We start from the raw sequence: 18094 nt of genomic DNA on the forward strand, positions 1-18094 counted from the left end.
CCAACTGTCCAGATCTCCCCCTCTAGCCCTCACCCCACCCAGCCCCCCCTCCAGTGGAAGAAAGGGACTTTTCACCAGCTTCTCGGGGTGGGCCCAAGTTGGTCCCTCCTCAGGGACCCCCACGTGTTTTTGGCCCTCACAGCTCGGATGCAATGGAGGAGTCACCGCCCCTGGACTCGGGGATTTGGCCCCTGGGTTGTATGGGCTGGGACTGGAGCTGAGGCTTGGCTCATCTGGGATGCCCTCCCCCAGCCTGGAAGGCTGTGTTCTACAGGGAGCAGAGCAAGGCCCCCCGCCCTGGAAGGGCCGGTGCTCCAAGGGGGAGGCATGTCCGATGGCGATGGAAGTCTCTGAACAAACACACAGCAGGGCACGGAGAGGGCGGGGCTCAGGGACATGACCTCTGTGACCTGATGAAGGAGCGAGACCACACCAGGCAGAGGGCACAGCAAGTGCAAAGGCCCTGGGGTGGGAAGAGCAGGCCAGAGTGTGAAAGAGGGCAAGAGGGCAGGCGTAGGAGGAAGATGCCCTGCAACACAGGTGCCGAGCCCTTCACATGGAAGGAAGTACTATTATTATCCCCATTTTGCAGATGTGGAAACTGAGGCACTGCCTCAGGGTCACACAGCCAGCCAGCAGGGTGCTTAGGATCCAAACCCCGAGCCTAGCTCCAGAGGCTAGACACTCCAACCACTGCACAAACTGCCTTGGCAGCCAGGGCCAGGCCACAGGGCTTTGAAACGCCAGCGGGGAGCAGGAGGCTCTGGAGAGCTGTGACCTGACCCACAGTTTTAAAAGCCCCAGGCTGCTGTGTGGGAACAGACTGCAGAGCAGGTTGGAGCAGGGAGCCCACTTGCGTGACTACAGTGACCCAGGTGAGAGGCAATGATGGTTTAGGGCCAAGACAGGAAATGGCGAGAAGCGGTCAAGGATGGGGCGACAGGGAGACACCTGAGGGGGACGCCAGGTTTGAGCAACAAGAGGGAAGGAGCCTGAATCACCCGAGGTGGGGACACCTGGGGGTCACAGTGAGTCTGAGGTCCCCAGCGCTGTCGGGAAGGCAGGTAGGGACAGCCAGGACCCCTGGTGCAGCCGGGACAGGCCCCATCCTTGGGTTCCCGTTGCTCCCCCTACCCACCCACCTGCCCCCTCAGTGGTTCCCACCCCTGGCCAACAGCTCAGGGTGGCGACCAGCTCCGTGTCTGGTCTGGACAGCAGCTGAGAGAAGGGAAGGGAAGGAGGAGCGCTTCCGGCTCTGGACGCCTTCTGATGGGGGGAAGCCAGGGGGCCAGGGCTCACCTTCCTGAGCCCTGAGCCCCATCAACAAACCCAGCCAAGACCTCAAGGGGGTATAAGGATGAAGTGGGGCTGTGTAGCTGAGAGGGCCCAGCACAGAGCAGTGGCTGGCTTCCCCCTGTCCCTTTACCCCTGTGTTGACCTGGGATGCCTCCCACCCAAGCCAGAAAGCTCTAGCAGCCGCTCCCACCTCGTTCCCTCACCTCCACCCCACCCCGGCCCACACATCCCTTTCCTGAGCCTGGTGCCTGGCGCCCCAAGCACCTGCTCCCCGTGACTCACTCGGGCTTACACACAGCATGGCACAGCAGCCAGCCCACCTCCCTCAGCAGCCTCCTCCCCCTGGCTCTGCAGGGACCCAGCCAGCCCCACCACCATTACCCTGACCCCTGGTAAAGGCCCCCTGGAGCCCAAACAGCGGCTCAAAGTACTGGCCTCTGACGACCCACAAGCAGCCCCGATGGGCCTTGCTATCTGACATCCCAGCGCTGAGCCCAGGTTGCCGCCCACTCTACAGAGGGGTCAGGGAGGGCTCCCAGCCACAAGGTCACCCGCCGGCCACTTGCGTCCGTGCTGGGTGGGGCCAGCGGAGGCCGCGCACAGCCCCGCCCTGCGCCCTGCGTCCAGCCCTCCACACCACCTGTTCAGAGACGTCAGCACCACCCGCCCCCAGCCGCCGCCGGCCCACCTGTCCCCTCCATGCGAGTGTGGGTGCTATTCTCAGCCCCAGGCGCCACAACGCCGGCCATCAGCAGAGGGGTGGAATCTGCCCCTCCAGCCCAGCCCCCTCCCAGCAGCCCCTCATCAGCTGCTTGCTGGGCTCCCTGGGGGAACAGCCTGTGCGGAGAAGCAGCAAAGCGTGAGCCCAGTCCCCAACTCAGCAGAGCACAGAGCCAGAGCCAGGCCAGGGGAGGTGAAGGTCTCGCCTCCACCCACCTGCCTGGGCCAAGCAAAGGTCTGACCGGGGCAGGACCACGGCCACCTCCACGATATTCATCAGGAAACCACTTCCCTACTGACGCCAGGCTAAGCCGGCCCTTCACATCACCTCCTCCAGGCAGCCTTCCCTGACCCCCACCCCAGGCACAAGGCCTCACTTATTCCCCTGAATGCCCTCGGCCCTTTGCCTATGCCTGTTTGGCCTAAATGTGCAACCAGGCTATTCATTCATTTTACCACTCGGAATCCTCCATGGCCACATCTGTGAACCTGGAACTATTAAAAGAGTACCTAAAGGACATAAGACATGTGGTATTTTTTCCCAACATGTTAGTGCTTTTATTTTGATTATTGTTGTTATTTTTGTCACTCAAAGGAGTTGATGCCCAGAGTCAGCTTTAAATAGCTCCACCCAGGCCTGCCAAGTGCAGACACACGCCCTGCCCACGACACAGCACGGGGGAGGGCCGGCCCCCTCCCCCTTCCCCCCACCTCTCCCCACCCTGGCCCTGTGGTCCCTCCCAGGCCCTCGGCTGCCCAGGAGCTGTCCTAAGGGCTCCCCTAACTCAGCCCTGGTCTGATTCCAAGTTGCCACTACCTGTGAGGACACCCCACTTTGCAGATGCAGAATCAAAGGCTGGGGACTCACTGGTACAGGGCCCCAGAGCAGAACAGGGCCCAGGGCCAGGGCCACTGCTTTCCACTAGAGCAGGGGCTGGGGGAAGGCTGCGAGGGGGCTGGGAGGGGCTGGAAGGGAGCATAGTCAGAGCAAGGGCGAAGACCAGGGTGCGGGAAACAAGAGGGGCCCAGAGTGGGAGTCCGGTGGTGGCCCCGCCCCTGGCAGAGGCGCTGACTGTCAGGGGGACAAGAGGGGCTTTCCCAGACTCCCTCCTGCTAACCGTGCACCACCGGTCTTGGGCTGGGGCGGGGTAGAGAAGTACGGTGGGCAGGGAGGGGCCTGAGGGGGAGGCACTGGTCCTCCCAGCCCAGCAGATGCAGGAAATGAGCACACGGTGGACAGGAGGTGGGGCCTCCCCCTCCCAGCCCGGAGACCACAGGGGACGATGCAGGGGCCGCCAGAGCTCTGGGCAGGTCACCCCCCAGGGTCCCACCTCTACCCTCAAAGGTAAGGACCAGGTGAGCGCAAAAGGCCCCTCCATCTCTGGCTTCCCAGGGTTGGGGCAGAGCATCAGCCCTGGAGTCTACCTTGCTAAGGAGGTCTTCAGGGTCTGACCCACATCCCTCCCCGAGAAGAGCTGAGGCAGTGTGGACACGGAGGGGTAGCAGAGACTCCCCACACCCACCCACAGCAGAGGGCCCTGGCCCCCAGGAATCACAGCCAGTGCCAGCTCACCGTCTGGGCCCACTGCGGAGCTTGCTCACACCCACCTGTCCCTTTCCTGCCCCAGGGCCCGCTTTCCCAGGACAAACACAGTCCAACAGCAAGGGACAGCTGAGCTGACAGAGTTACCCATTTCTTTTTTAAAAAAACACAAAATCACAGCAATGTGCCAAAGGAGGAGAGCAGAAAAAAGCAGTGCAGGGCATGGCCTGGGGTGGACGCCCAGCCCCAGACCCCAGGAGGTCGGCTCCTGGCCAGCCCACGCTACAGCTCTGGACACTTCTGGAGCATCTAAAAGCTGGAAGGGATTCCTGCTGCTGACAGGGAGAGGGAGTAGGGGTGGGGGGAGGCCTAAAAGTGGTGAGAAGGGGGTCCGCGGTGTCACCTGGCCCCTGACGGGCCCTCGCTGGGCAACACCTTCCCCTTCCTTCCTCCCCCGAGGCCTCACCATCTGGATCCCAAGCTGAGCCTGAATGGCTCCACCACTGCTGGGCCAAGGCTGGCCCGGACTTGGGCAGGATGGCCCAACTGGACGCACAGGGAGGGCATGGGCACAGCTGAACACCCCACGCCCGCCAAGGCGCCTCAGTACCCCCACCCCACCCGAGAGCTGGAACCCCAACCTTCAGTGTCCTCGGGTGTGAAATGGAGACACCTCTTCCCCCATTAAATCCTCACACACGGGGAAACCGAGGTTCAGAGGGGACAGGTAACTTGTCCAAGGTCAAGGGCTTGAGAGGAGCAGGGCTGGGATTTGAACATGGGCCTTCCACCTGCCACGCTGTATAAGATGCTCCGAGAAGCCTTTTCCATCCCTCGTGCACGGGAGCCTCACACCCCAACTCAGCGTTAAGTGCCTACTATGTGCGGGTGTCAGGATCACACATTCACAGCGGGACCAGCCTCCACCACTGAAGACTTGGGTCTAGCAGGGAGGACGGTCACCCCATTGTGTGGCGGAGCAAATCGAAATAAGAAGGGTTGAGTAACTGGCCCAAGTCCCCAGTGGAGGGGAGGGGAGCAGGAGCGCGGATCCTGGGTCTCCGGTGTGCTGACAGCCCTTGGCTCCCCCATCCCCACCACGTGGCTCCGGAGAGCACTAGCTGGCTGCAGGATGTGGGTGTGGCCTCTCCTGGTCTCTCACCTCCGCCCACAGCGCACACAGTGGGACAGGGTCACCGACTCAGAGCTGGGACGCAGGCATCAGGTTCTGTCCTGCTGCTGACCATGGGTTTCCCACGGTGCTGACTCAGCTCTCCCAGGCGGCCCTGCAGCCCTGCACCCACGCCTCGCGGCAGCTTCCTCAGTGCAGTCCCAGGACGGCCCCTACCTGGTCCACCAGACCCAGGACAGCACCGCCCCCGAGGCCCGCAGGAAGGGCCCAGGACCCCCCCTTGGCTGTGGCCCCTGCCAGGCCCATGGTCCCCTCCACCAGGAGGCCTGGGCTGGTCAACTTGGGGAAGGTGGTGACATTCCAGCCCAGGCAGACCCACTTCCAGAACAGACTGCTCCACTGAGTCTTTGGCGGGGACACACACACACACACACACACACAAACACACACACACACACACACACACACACACACACACACACTAAGCTTATAAACTAGCTCCTGGCTTAGTTTATATTTCAAACAACAGTATTTTCATCCTGTGCCAGGTTCAGCAAATGCACCCAATTAATTGTGGATTCTATTTCTCCGTTTAGATCAAGACTCCACTTGTATTCCTGGCCATTAACTCCTCCTCAAGTCTCCCCTCCCCTCCCCCGATATGGGATTCCCCTCCCTCCCCAACTCTGTTTTCAATCTGCACCCAGGTCTGTCTCTACCTGAGGCTCCCCCTGGGAGTCAGGTCAGGACAGTTCCTTCCACATCCGACCCTGACCTTCGGGGGTCCCGTGATTCCTGCATGAAGCCAGGTTCCCCCACCTGCCTGGTGGAGTCATGGCGGATCCCAGGGGCCATGTGGAAAGTCCCAAGGTGGCTCTGCAGGGTCACCTTCTCCTCTAGCAGGCCAGCCGCCCTCCCCCATACATACCACACACACACCCCTCCCCAGGTGTTCGCCCCACAGAGGCAGCCCCCACCCACTGATTTTTAATGGAAAACATTTCAGCATTCACATTTGCACTACAATAATCTCTTCCAAGCACCCTCCAACCACCCTCTCCCCGCTCAGGGATGGGGGTGGCAGCTCCCAGGAAAGGCCAACCTGGGGCCAAGTCCAAGACTGGGAGGGAGGAAATCCCAGGGCTTCCCTGAGTTCCAGTGTTCTCATCTGCCAAGTGGAACCATAATCCAGTCCCGCCAACCTCATAGGTCACTGAGAGGAACAAATGAAAAACAGCAGGTGGGAGGGTTCTCAGTAAACCACAAAACGCCACGGAGATGCCAACCCTGACCTCCCCTCCAGAATCATCCAGACCCAGCTGGACCCAGCAGAACTCAGCTCCACCATTATCACTTACAGGAGTCCTGGAGTTCACCTTCCCTCACTGGGAGGGGCATCTCATGCTTCCCAGTTCCTAGGTGGGCAACTGAGGCTCGGCGGCCGAGCCAGTTCAACCCACATCTCTCAAGCCCCAGCTCTTCCTGCTATGCATTGGGTTCCTCGAATGAATGAATGAATGAATGATGGGAGACCTCTCACCTATGTCCCCAGGGCCCTCCCCTCATTAGGCCCCTCAACCCAGCCCACCTGGAACCATTTGCCCTCCCCCCACCCATTCAATCAAGCTCCGGCTCAGGGGGGCTCTGGCTTCCCTCCTGGGGGAGGCGACACCCCCCCCCCCCCGATTTAGTGTTTTCAGCCTATACAGGAAAAAAAGGAAACAAAAATGCACTGCAGTTCAATTTCAAGAATCTGGTCATCAGAACACAAAAGCCAGAATGGTTCCTACCTGTGGGTTCCCAGGGGTTCCCCAAGACGCTCCCTGGAACAGAAGCTGTGTGTCCTCCCTCCCCAGGCACTGATCGCATCACTTCCTCCAGCACCACCAGGCACTGGGCACGGGTCATGTTCACTTCCTCCTGGACCCTCTCCACAAGCCCATTCCCGTTTACAGAGGAGGAAATAGGGGCTCAGAGAGGGCATGACTTGCCCAGGACCCCAGAGCGGGTGAGTGGTCACTGGGGTCATGCTCCCTTCTCTCTGTCCAGGTCTGTCTTTCTCCCGCACTCACCCCAACCTCCTTCTTCCCCTTCCCTTGTTCAATCTCTCTTTGACTCTTGCCCACCTGCCAGGGGGCCGGGGCCCAGCTCAGCACCCTCGTCTGCTCCATCACCCACATCTGGCCCCGAGATAGGTGTTGACAGGCTGGAGGACACGTCTTCAGAGAGGTGATACCGTCTCAGAGCAGAGAAGTAGGGGCGGCCACAGGGGGCCGGGGTGGAAGCAGCAGGGAGACCCCTCGGCCCAGCTTTCCCTGCGCCAGGTCTGTCCTCAGGGCCCAGCGATGGGACCCGGCTCGCCAGGGCTCCAGCATGGCGGTCGCAGTGCTGGGGAGAGGCCGAGGTGACCAAAAGGTCCAAAGAAAGTAGCAGCAGCTGTCGGAAAAAGGGCTGGCAAGGCGCTCCCGTCACCCCAGCCGCCTTCCGGCCCCACGGCCTCTGCAAAGCTCCTCAAGCACAGGCCTGGGTGGAGACCCGGACCCCTCACCAGCCAGCCGCTGGCCCTGAGCCTCATCCACAAAACGTTACCTTACCGTCGTCCACTCCTCACCCTGCAGTCTGCACTCCGAGCCAGCGTTCCCACCAGCTGGCATGACCCCTCGTCCTCTGAGGGCCTTTCCAGGAAGGCTGTGACCCCAGCCCTGACGGAGAGGACTCCAGGATGGCAGCCCTGCCCCAGACCCCCCCGTGCCTTCCTGGGCACAGCTGGATTCTAACCTGACCCAGGTCACTCCCTCAAGAGGGGATGCCACTTCCTCCAAGCAGTCTTCCCTGACTGCTCAGGCCTGATGGAGAGGCTCCTCAGGACCCCAGTGTCCTTCCCCTCACCTCCCCCCAGTGCTGTGATGGGCACTGGGTGTGGGGCTGGGAGCTCCTGGAGGGCAGGGGCCAGTTCTTCTCCTCCCAGTGCCCTCACACCTCAGCCCTCTGGCCCACAACGGGCAGGCCATGAAGGAGAGAATGACGAGGGGAAGAGGAGCTAACTCAGCACCAGAAATCCAGGCATCTAAAGCGAGGAGCCAGCTCGAATGTCCCTACAAAGGTGCCCCGGGGGCTCCAGGATGGGGGGTCTTGCAGGGGCTCTGAGGGCCTGAGAGCCCCAGCTCCACCAGCAGTGACGACAGTGACAAGTCCCTCCCCCCAGCACTGCGGTGGCTGCTGCCAGCTGCCGCCCACTCACTCCCAGCCCCTGGGGCTCAGCCCCCGCCTTACTGCGGCCCTTGCACTGCAGAGGCAGAGATGTCTGCAAGCTCGCCCCCTGTCCACAGAGCAGGGACAGCAGCAGAGACCCAGCCGGTCACCCCAGGCACAGCATGGGGGGGACGGGGCACAAATGCCCACTCCCAGGGGCACCATGGACAGGTCTCAGCACCGATGCCCACCCCGAGGCTCCAAACCCACCCTCCACCAGTGCTGTGGCCCCAGTCCCACCCCATCTGCCGCGGCACTGGGACCTGGGGTCAGGGACTGGGGCTGAAGGTGAGGTCCAGGAGGCAGAGGGAAGCGGCCCAGCCGAGAGCAAGCCCAAGTGGGTGTGAGGGCAGCAGTGAGTCTCAGGCCTAGCAAATCACACAGACCCACAGGTCAGGGATCCCCGGCACCCCGGTCACCTCAAAGCTTTCTCAGGTCGGAAGAGGACCCCTGCAGACGGCCCAGGCCAACCCGTCTTTGGCATCTGGCCTGAAGCCAAGGAGGGCTCCGCAGCAGGGCCCCAGCCCACTCCTGAGAACTCGAGTGTCTGGGCCCAGGCACTGCAGCCCCAGGCTCAGGGTAGCACCATCACAGCCCTGAGACATTTTACTGCCGGAGAAGGTTCTAAGCAGCGATGCCCAGGGGTCCCTCGGAATGGCCTGAGCCAGGGCCGGATGCGCCCCCTGCACCTGACCCCAAGACCTGGGCTCTGATGCCTCCTGTGCTCTCCGGGGGCCTGAAATCCTGCAGCCACATCGCCCTTCCCCCTCCCACCCTACACCCTGAACCCAGGGCCTCCCGGGCCTCTGCCAGCCGTCAGCCTGCCTCTACCTGCCTGAAGAATCCAAGCATCCAGTCAGCAAGGAAGCACTGAGCACCTACTGTGTGCAGAGCTGGGGGCACCACAGCGACTGCAGCAGGCAGGACCCACCCTTGTGGAGCAGATATTCTAGGGGGCTTGCCCCAGGCCACCACGGGCCTGCTTCAAGCCTGGGCCCAGGAGAGCAGCCAACAACACCCCAGCTCCAGGCGGCCAGTCCACAGGGTGGGCAGCGAACTGCCCCAGGGCACTGGGCCCCAGACTTTTAGATCCCACACCAGGAAAACCTTCCCAGTGTGTGCATGCATGTGTGTGTGTGTGTGTGTTTTGCGGGGCGGGGGGGTGCGGTCAGCATTATGACTATTTCCTCCCCAAAAACATTAAGAAACTACCAGAATTACCATCATTTCATAAAAGAAACACTGTTGCAACAATCTGAACAAAAGTAGATACAATCTCAGGATAAAAGGTGTTCCTTTATATTGAGTAAAGCGGATGCAGCTTTCATATTTGGGAAAACACACACACATCACCTCATTTGTCCTCACTTGCAGGTAGGAACTCCTGTCCCTAGACTTGCCTCAGGAAACCCCAGGCTGTCCCCTCACCCCAGAGCCCACCAAGCACCCCCAAAACAGAAAGGCCACATCCCAAAGTATAAGCTTAGACCCCATGTGGGGACCCAGGGGCAGACAAGCAGCCCCAGATCTAATTTAATGGTGGGGAAGGTCTTGGGACCAAAATCTGTCAAATGACACCCCGCTCCCCCAGACAGGCCTTCCCTCCTGGATAGAGATCCGCATCTTATTTGCATGATCTGGGCCTTCCCACTGGCCTGAGGGCCTAATCACCAAGGGAGAGATAGCACCCCAGACAGTGGACCAGGACAGCCCATGGGCAAGTCACAGCACTGCTCTGAGCCTCAGTTTCTTCGTCTGCTGAATGGGTATCATAATGACCTTCCCTGCTTGCAGTGAGGATGAGAATTTTCACCAAGCACCTGGCACTCAGCAGGTGTGCAACAAACCAGGTTATTTTTAAGTTAATATTTGACAAAGGCTTCCCTTGGGACAGGAAGAGCCTGCCTTTCTCTTCTCAATTCCCCAGCCCTGACCCCTGCCAGCCCTTGGCACTAAGCCAGCTTCGCTGCCCGGTCCAGAACCATGTGGCCTCTTTGGGAGGTGGCATCCTCTTTGGGGAGGCCCCAGGAGCCCCAGATGCCAGCCAGGTCCCACGAGGCATGCCCCATCCCCGGAACAAGAACCACCAGCCCTGCCCTTCACTTGTGTCCATTTAATCCACACAGCATTCTCTGTGGCTCTCACCACTGACTTCAGGTGAGGAAACTGAGGCTCAGAGAGGTCAGTGTGACCTGCCCAAGGGTAGTAACGTGTGGGAAGGGATTCAAATCCAGCTCCCTAGAGAGTGGTTGCCACTACCCTGAGTTGCTGCTTGATGTGAAAATCTTGTAAGTGGTCCTCCCCGGGCTGGGCCATCTTTGGTGTCTCCCTCCTCCTCTTTTATTGGCCCCTCTCACCTCCCTTTACATCCTGGGTGAGAACCCCCACCCACAAAGCAGCCCTGGCCTGCACTGTCAGTGCCCTTCAGCTCTGGTGTCCTTTTCTTTGCATTTTTAATCCCAAAAGGAGACTTGCCAAAAAAGGAGCTTTAGTGACTTCCCTGGCGGTCCAGTGGTTAAGACTCCATGCTTCCAATGCAGGGGGCACGGGTTCAACCCCTGGTCAGGGAGCTAAGATCCCGCATGCCACGTCAAAAAAAAAAAAAAAGGAGCTTTAGAAAACCACATAGCAGGGTGACATCAAACGGGAAGGCATCATCCCCCAGACGCCCTCTCACCTGGAGCCAGAAGCTTCGGCTCAGCCTCTGCCCAAACCAATCCCTTGCACCATGTGAGCACCCGGCCCTGGAATGCTCAGGAAAGGCTGATCTGAGCCATCACGTTCCACTGAGGAAAAGCTGCCCTGCTCTTGTATCTACCTGCCACCAGACTTTTCGCTTCTTGAGTGTCTCCCCCAGCGAGACGTCAGTTCCAGGCAGGCGGGGGCTTGGTTTTGCTCAGCCCTACAGAACCAAGATGGTGCTCAGCACACAGTGGGTTTTTCAAGTAAATGAAGAAGTAAACCCCGTGATCACTTTACGGATGGCCAGAGTGAAGCCCAGAGAGGGGAGAACACTTACCCAGGGCCACCGGATTTACGTGCAGATGAGTCCAGTTCCCGCCCCAACCCCGGAACTGTGCAATTCCCTCCCCCTGCCACACGCCGCTCCTCTGCACACACACACACAGACACGCACACACACACACATGCACACATACCACCCTGGGCTGGGACAACATTACAAACCCTGATCCGTCAAGGGCTCAGCAGGGATTAGCTGTCTGCAGAGGCCTGTAATGGACACTCCAGGGAGAAGGGCTGGGACAAGGGCCTGGCGGGGAGGGAGGTCTCTGGGTCATCATGCAGCTCTGCCCACTAAGCACTTGCTGTGTGACAGGCAACTGTCCGAGGCCCTACTCTCCACAACGGGCGTGTGAAGGGGAACGAGTATACCCCCACTTCACAAATGAAGAAACTGGGCTCAGGAGGGTCCTGCCATCTGCCCAAGGTCCTGGCTGGTCAGGGGAACCCAGGATCCCCACCTGTTGCCTGCCGAGCCCATGCCCAGGCTCTGTCTCTGACACGCCCCTGGGTAGGACCCAGGGATTCTAGAACCTCATGGAAAAAGCCCAGGCAAGGCCGGGCTAAGGCAGAAGGGGGGACAGAAGCACAACTTGGAGAGGGGCGAGCTGGGCGGAGATCGCCTCATCCAGGGGCAAGGGCCTGGGCAATGCCAGAGAGCGAAGGTGAGAAGGGGACACGGCGAGGTCATCTGCGAAGAAGGAGGGTGAAGAGTTGAGGCCTCAGCTGCTCTGAGCGTCCACAGGATCCACAGATCCCACCGGCGTTCAAGACTTGATCACATCCAACCCAAATCTATGGCCCAGCCAGCCCTCTCCACTCCCGACACACCCCACCCTTTCCCTGGGTGACCAGCGGCTCACTCCCCCACTCCACGCGCACCCTGACCCACAGCTGTCCCCCCCACACCCCGGGAACACCTCCTCCAGGCCCCAGACAGCCCAGTGAGCCGACCTGGGCAAAACAGCCCCTGCCTGGGCCCTGCCACGAGCCAGCAGACTCGATGGAGCGGGACCTCAGCTCACGCCTGGGGCCCAGCCCCCTCCCGGCCCGCCGGGGCCCAGGAAGTCTGGAGGTCACGCTTGCAACTTCCCCACACCCACAGGCCTCAGCCAAACGTCCACGGAGCCCCCAGAAGCACCCCACCCAGAGATGACGCCTAGCTCTGGGGCCTTCTCTCCAGCGCTGGCAAGATGAACCATCTACATAAATAACTCGGGTTCAGGGAGAAGCTGATCCGAGCCTGGAGAGGTGCAGAAACGCTTGTGTAAGATCAGAGGAAAGAGACACAGCGCAGGGAGGTACAGAGTGACGGAGGCAAAGCCAACATGGGAGGGGACGAGAGAGAGGACACTCAGGGGCGAGAGAGACACCCCGATGGGGAGGACAGTGGAAAGTCGGGGCGGAGGAGAGCCACTGCTGACCGGGGCCCGGGGCCTCAGAGGCCATCCAGCAGACCCGGCGGGCTCCCTGCCCCCTGCCCTCTGTGTGGCGTGGCTACTCTCAAGGCCGCTGTGAGCATAAGAACTGGTTGCAAAGGCCTGGCTTCCACTGAGGAGGCCTCCGTGACTACGGCACGGGAGACCCTGACCACCCAGATGAGCGTGGCCCCATCACGGCCATGTGTCAGGGTCCCATAAATAACTGCCACCGCACCTTCCCTCTAGGGAGCATCTGCTGTGACACGCCAGCGCTATTCCGTCCACGGACAGCCCCAGGCCCTGCCCCTCAGAGCCAGGCCTCCCCACTCTCAGCAGCGCCGGGCCAGTGCGGGGGGCGGGGGGGGGGGGGCAGACAGGGGGCAAAGCCTCCTCCCCTGCGCCCTCCGTGGGCCCGGCTCCACCAGCACAGGCCGGCCTCTCTCACGCACGCCCCACGAGGACTTCTGGGCAGTGGACCTCGGGGCAAGCAGGCCAGAGCATACCCCCACCTCACCTGTCCCTTCTCCCCAACCATCCCATCACCCCAGGGACCCAGCCCACCAAGCCCTAATCTTCTCTGTCATCTGACCCAGGCTCCACCCCAACTTGGCTCTGCCCAGCCACCTACTGAGGCCCAAAAATGGACAGAGTCATTTATAGAGGATCCGACAAGCCAAACGCGACGGGAAGATGACCTCATGGTACCCGGGTCCGAACTCCAGGCACATGCTCTGCACCCGAGCACCCTGGGGGCAGCTGGGGGCTGGGAGGTGAGCGGTGACAGTGCCATGCTGGGCTGATGGACCCCGGGGAGCCGTCCGCTGTGGTCTCACGCCCTCCTCACACCAGGGCCAGAGGCCTCAGGACCTTACGACAGTAAGCTCCACGCCGGCCAGAGCCACGTGCACCCTGCTCCCCGCAGCACCCCGCTCCCCGCAGCACCCAGGGCTCAGCCCAGGCCCAGGCACACAGCACAGGTCCAGGCGGGATTCGCTGAATGAGGGAAGGCCAAGGAGCACACACGGGACAAATCAGCCCACCCAGAGCCTGCGTCAGGTCTCCCAAGCCAAGCCCCCAAACGCCCTTGTTTTTTCATAACAGTCACTCTGCACCTGCTGGGGCCAGGTGAATGCTGGGTGCCCACACGGATCTGCCCAACCCCCAGGGAGCACCCAGACCAGTGGTGGATGCTGCCGGGTCAATGGGCAATGCCAGGGCCCCGGGGGGAGTCACTGAGCTGGGGGACAGGAGAGCTGGCTCCACAGGGACCAGCGGGCAAGCTTTCCCACACCTCACCGTCCCCCTCTGAATCCTGGTGGACGTCTGGGCAGAGAGGACATGGGGGGAAATCGAGGGTGAGGAAGAGAAGAGGAGAGATGGGGGCCCTTCTTCCTATGCAGATACAACCTAGGCCCTCCACCCAAGCTCCCGCTTGTCCCTGCTCAGGAAGTACCCTGCCGTGGCAACAGGACCACTGGAATTGCCCCTTTACTCATAGATTTGACCAAGGCGAGCTGGGGCCAGGGGCTGGGTACCTATGAGACCACTGCGAGCTAGACATGGTCCTGAGGGCCACCTGAAGATGCCGAGGAGATAGCCAGGTCAGCGGCACCCAGGCTGCAACGCAGACTCTGAGCCTCCGGAGGGCAGAGGGGAGAGACTGGTGTGGGTCAAGTCATCGGGCTTCCTGGGAGGGGGCTGCAGCGGGGCCAACAGGGGAGGCTGCTTCCCCAGACTCGGCCAGGACGCCCGTGGTGCTGTGCTGGCTTCCGCTGGGGAGGACCTCCCAACCAGAGCCCACGGGGCGGAGGGCAGCAACAGCGCTAAGCAACTCCAGTCCCACGAGGCCCAGGCTCGGGCAGCATCCAACTGCCCATGGCCACAGAACAGAGGCTAAGGAGGGAGGGGGGCAGCTCAGTGGGGTCAATGATGACCTCTCGCCACGTACACGGAGGGGATACAGCCCATGCCTACTGCCCCTGAAATTACTGAAAGATGCTGCTGCAGAAACAAGGCAAGTAGGGCAAAGGGGACACAGCCAGAGCAAAGGGGAGCCGGGGAGAACTAGGGAACGTCACTGGATTGGGGGCAGGGAAACTGCCTCAGCCTTTCCTAGGCTTCCCATTCATCTTCCTCAGCCCCTCAGGGGCAGGAAGCAGGCTTAGACCCAGAGCTGCCTGCTCCAGGCACCTAAATGGATTACCCAGCCGTGGGAGGGGAGGTGCGGGGAGCAAGTGCTGAGGCATCTGCCCCTCCCCTCCCCCCAACCTGGGCGACTGAAGCCTTCCCAGCCCCCAGCCAGCTATCTGTGGTACTCTAATCCCTCGTCCCGCCCTGGGGAGGGGAGGAGGACAGCTGGGACAGGCCAGATCTGGAGTCTGGCTGAGGGCCCTTCCCTCTACGCAACCCACCCACCTCCTGAGCCCGGGACCACGAGGATGAGCGGCAGGACTCGGAGGGAAGCGCGGGGGAAGCTCCAGAGGCCGCCGTCGCTCTCACCCCGACCCCCACCCCCTCCCCCACTGTCACGTGGCTGCATCCTTAGGGAGCCCGCAGGTCTCAGCTGCACAAGTCATTGTTTATAAACAGCCACAAGCCTGGCGGGGGAAGGCCGGCCGGTCTCCGGGATCCGGCGGCAGAGGGGACAGACCCGGCCAGGGGAGCACTGGGGGTCCACCCTGGCAGCAGCACTGATTCTGCAATCTCAGATTTCAGAGTTGGAGTCGGCAGGGGAAGTGGCGTCAGCAGCTGGCGTGATCCAATTCAATAAACCAGAGGCGGCTAGGGATAGCAAGCCGGGCGGGCGCGGACCCCTGCCCCCCAATCCTGCGTTTCCTGCACAGTCCGAGGGCCACGGGAAGCCCCGGCTGCAAACAGTGGCTCTCCGCGCCGAGGGGTCGGGTTTCCTGCGGGGCCCTCCACACCCCCGGCGGCTTGCCGTCCCTCCTCCGGGCCGGCTCCCCACCCCGGCCGCGGGCTCCCAAAGCCAGAGCCGCCACCCTCTCCCCCCCGCGGCCGGAAACACGAAGCCCCTGCTCCGGCGAGGGCACCTCCGGAGGGGTGCGCAGCTCTCTGCTCCCCGGGAGCCGGGCCGGAGCTTCCAGGCCGCAGGCACCTCTCGGGAAAGGAAACCTGACCCCTCCCTCGGCCCACGGGGACAGAAGGTGGAGCGGCGGGTGGAGAGGAGGGAACGGCGGGCGCAGGAAGCGCTCAGAGGCCTGGAGTCGGCGCGCAGGCACCCGCGAGCGGAGGGGCAGCCTCGGGATTCCCGGAACTAAGCGACCCTGGGGACAAGGGGCAGACCCCCCTCGCCCCAGCGCCGGCCCCGCTCGCAAGGCCCAAGTGGTCCCGGAGGGCTAGGGGCGCCACCTCGCCTCCCAGCCTCCCGGCCTCGGCCTCCAGGGCGGGGTTAGCCTGGCCCTCGCGCCCGGAGAAGAGCGGGGCCGCCGCTCCTCTGCAGAGGTGCCGCGAAGATACAAAGCGGCGGGGGTGGGGGTGGGGGGGTGAAGGGACAGCTGCGCCCTCTCCTGCCCCACGCCGGGGGTGAGAGGAGACGGAGGACGCGGACGGCAGAGGGCACCCAGAGCGCCGGGGGGCGCAGCCTGTGGACCCCCGAAGGCCCTCGGCAGCGCTCGTCTGGAGGTGACAGCGCCCGGCCCGGGGTCAGGACCAGCCCCCGGCGCGGGGGTGGGGGACAGGTGTCCGGACGGCGCGGCTGCAGGGGCTCGGGCTCGCTCACCTTCTCCTGCGCGCGAGTGAGCTTCTTCTGCACGTTGCTGGCGATCTTCCCCGCCGTCACCCCCTTGCTGCCCATCTCAGCCATTGCGGCTCAGGCTTGCCCGGTGGCTGGCGCCGATCTACCCAGCCCCCAGCCCCGGCCCCCGGCCGCGCGTCCGGCCCGGGCTCCCGCTCCACGCCGCGCACTAGATCGCCGAGCCGACTGGCGGAGGCGGAGCGTGCGCCCGGCAAGCGAGCTAGCGAGCGACGCGGGGACCGTGGGAGGGACGGACGGGCCGAGGGAGGGGGAGGGAGGGGGAGGGAGGAGGGGCCGGGCCTCTGGCGGCGGTCAGCGCCCCCCGCCCGCCCCCTCCGGACAAGACACAGCCTTTTAAAGGGCCACCCGGGCGCCGGAACCGCTCGGCCGGCGAGGAGGGAGCTGCGCCCACCATCGCCGCGGCTGAGGTGGCGAGCGGGACTCCCGGGACCCTCCGATGACACCGCCCCGGGGCTGGGACGAACACGACAGGCCTGGGTCCGGCGCCGCCGCGGGCCGTCTTGCCTTTCCGCAGCCCCGGAAAGGAGGCCAGATGGAGGAGAAGGGTGCTTTCAAAAATCAAAGATAAAGTGTGTGGCGATCGGGGAGCCCGGGCTGGAGCGCGCAACCCAGCCGGAGCCGCCTCTCCTTCCCGGGGGCTCACCTCTGGCCCCCTCTCTCGACGCTCGGCCTCCTCCTGGCCTCTAAGTTCACCCTTCTCGACCTGGGTTCTCAGGGCGCCACCTGTGAACTGTCCCCCTTGCCTAGTCCCTTGCCAGCCAGGCGCTCGGTTTTCTAATTTGCGGATGATTATTATAATAACAGCAGCCTAACAGTACTGAGCCTTCCTGTGTGCCTGGAACTCTGCTAAGTGCCTCGTCGACAGGCATTATCTCGGTCAGTGTCCAGGACAGCCCGAGAAAGTAGGTGCTAGTATCTCTCCCGTTTTGCAAACGAGGCAGAGAGAGGCCTGGAGCCAGACCTCTGACTCCACCTCCCAGGCTCTCCAACCACTATACACTGGGTGGTCTCCTATGCCCTGCTGGAAGAAAAATGGGTAATTTTCATTATTCAAAGAGAAGATAAGGTTATTGCTAACCGACCGGTGACATCTTTGCCAACAGACCAATGACACTTGTTCAAAATTAATAAATATGCATTGGGTTTACTGATCCCACCCACACCCCTCCCCAAAATCTAGTCAGGGGCTTGGAAGGATGCCACAGCACTTTGCTGCCCTGGAAGTCAGGGCGGGTCCCGGGGATGTGGGCTGAGTTGAGGGCTGAGCGGAGTCCTGGAGGCCCTGTTGAGGAGGCCTGGACGTGTCCAGCACCCAGGCAGGAGCCAGGGCAGGGGTCCCCTGGACGCTTCTGGGAGGAGCAGGAAAGGCTCTTGCAGGCCATACACCAAGCCTGCCGTACTCATGGAGAAACCGAGGCCCAGGAAAAAAAGGTTTGGCCTGCGCTCCCCGGGAAGCCTCCTCTGCAACCTCTCTGGCTACTTCTCTGGTATTTCCCCAAGACCGCTCAGGACTTCAGTCCTCCGGGCCTATTATTATTCCTTTTTGCAGAAAGACAGACTGAGGCTTTGCAGTTGCTGGAAGTCAAAGAGATAAGCAGAGATTCAGACCCAGGCCCTCCAGCACTAAGGCCCTCAGCTGATACACGGAACTGCATACCAGGAAAAGCACCAAGCGCTGCACGAGGGGAAAGCATTTTGTCAAAATCATTATTAATTATAAACTCATGCCCGATTCCCGAGTTACGAGAACAAAACCTAAACAGTGCAGTTTCTAAGGCAGCTTTCTCCTAAAAGCTCATCAAGCTTTCACCTCATGGTCCATCTCCTCCTAATTTTATGTTTGGCATTTTTCTAACCATTCTCTAAGAGCGATTTCTTCCAGTCCTCCTCTGAGGAAAGGAGAGAATGAGCAGAAGTCAAATCATATTACAGTC

The 18094-nt window shown here is 61.8% G+C and overlaps 1 protein-coding gene across 19 annotated transcripts in view; it reads right to left on the reverse strand.

Moving 5' to 3' along the window:
* BIN1 (bridging integrator 1) overlaps positions 1-16345 on the reverse strand; it is a 56754-nt gene extending 40409 nt beyond the window's left edge. For 6 of the 19 annotated variants that reach the window (XM_082396785.1, XM_082396795.1, XM_082396793.1 and 3 more), the window contains exon 1: positions 16125-16343. In XM_082396785.1, the coding sequence (XP_082252911.1) occupies positions 16125-16208 (84 nt within the window). In that variant the 5' untranslated portion in view covers positions 16209-16343. Of the gene's footprint in view, positions 1-16124 lie in introns of all 19 variants that reach the window. The other 13 variants (XM_082396781.1, XM_082396791.1, XM_082396790.1 and 10 more) reach the window with 5 other exon arrangements.
* Between the last annotated feature and the right edge of the window lie 1749 nt (positions 16346-18094).

The sequence above is a fragment of the Balaenoptera borealis genome, assembly GCF_965194805.1.
Source record: "Balaenoptera borealis genome assembly, chromosome: 6".
NCBI classification, from domain to species: domain Eukaryota; kingdom Metazoa; phylum Chordata; class Mammalia; order Artiodactyla; family Balaenopteridae; genus Balaenoptera; species Balaenoptera borealis.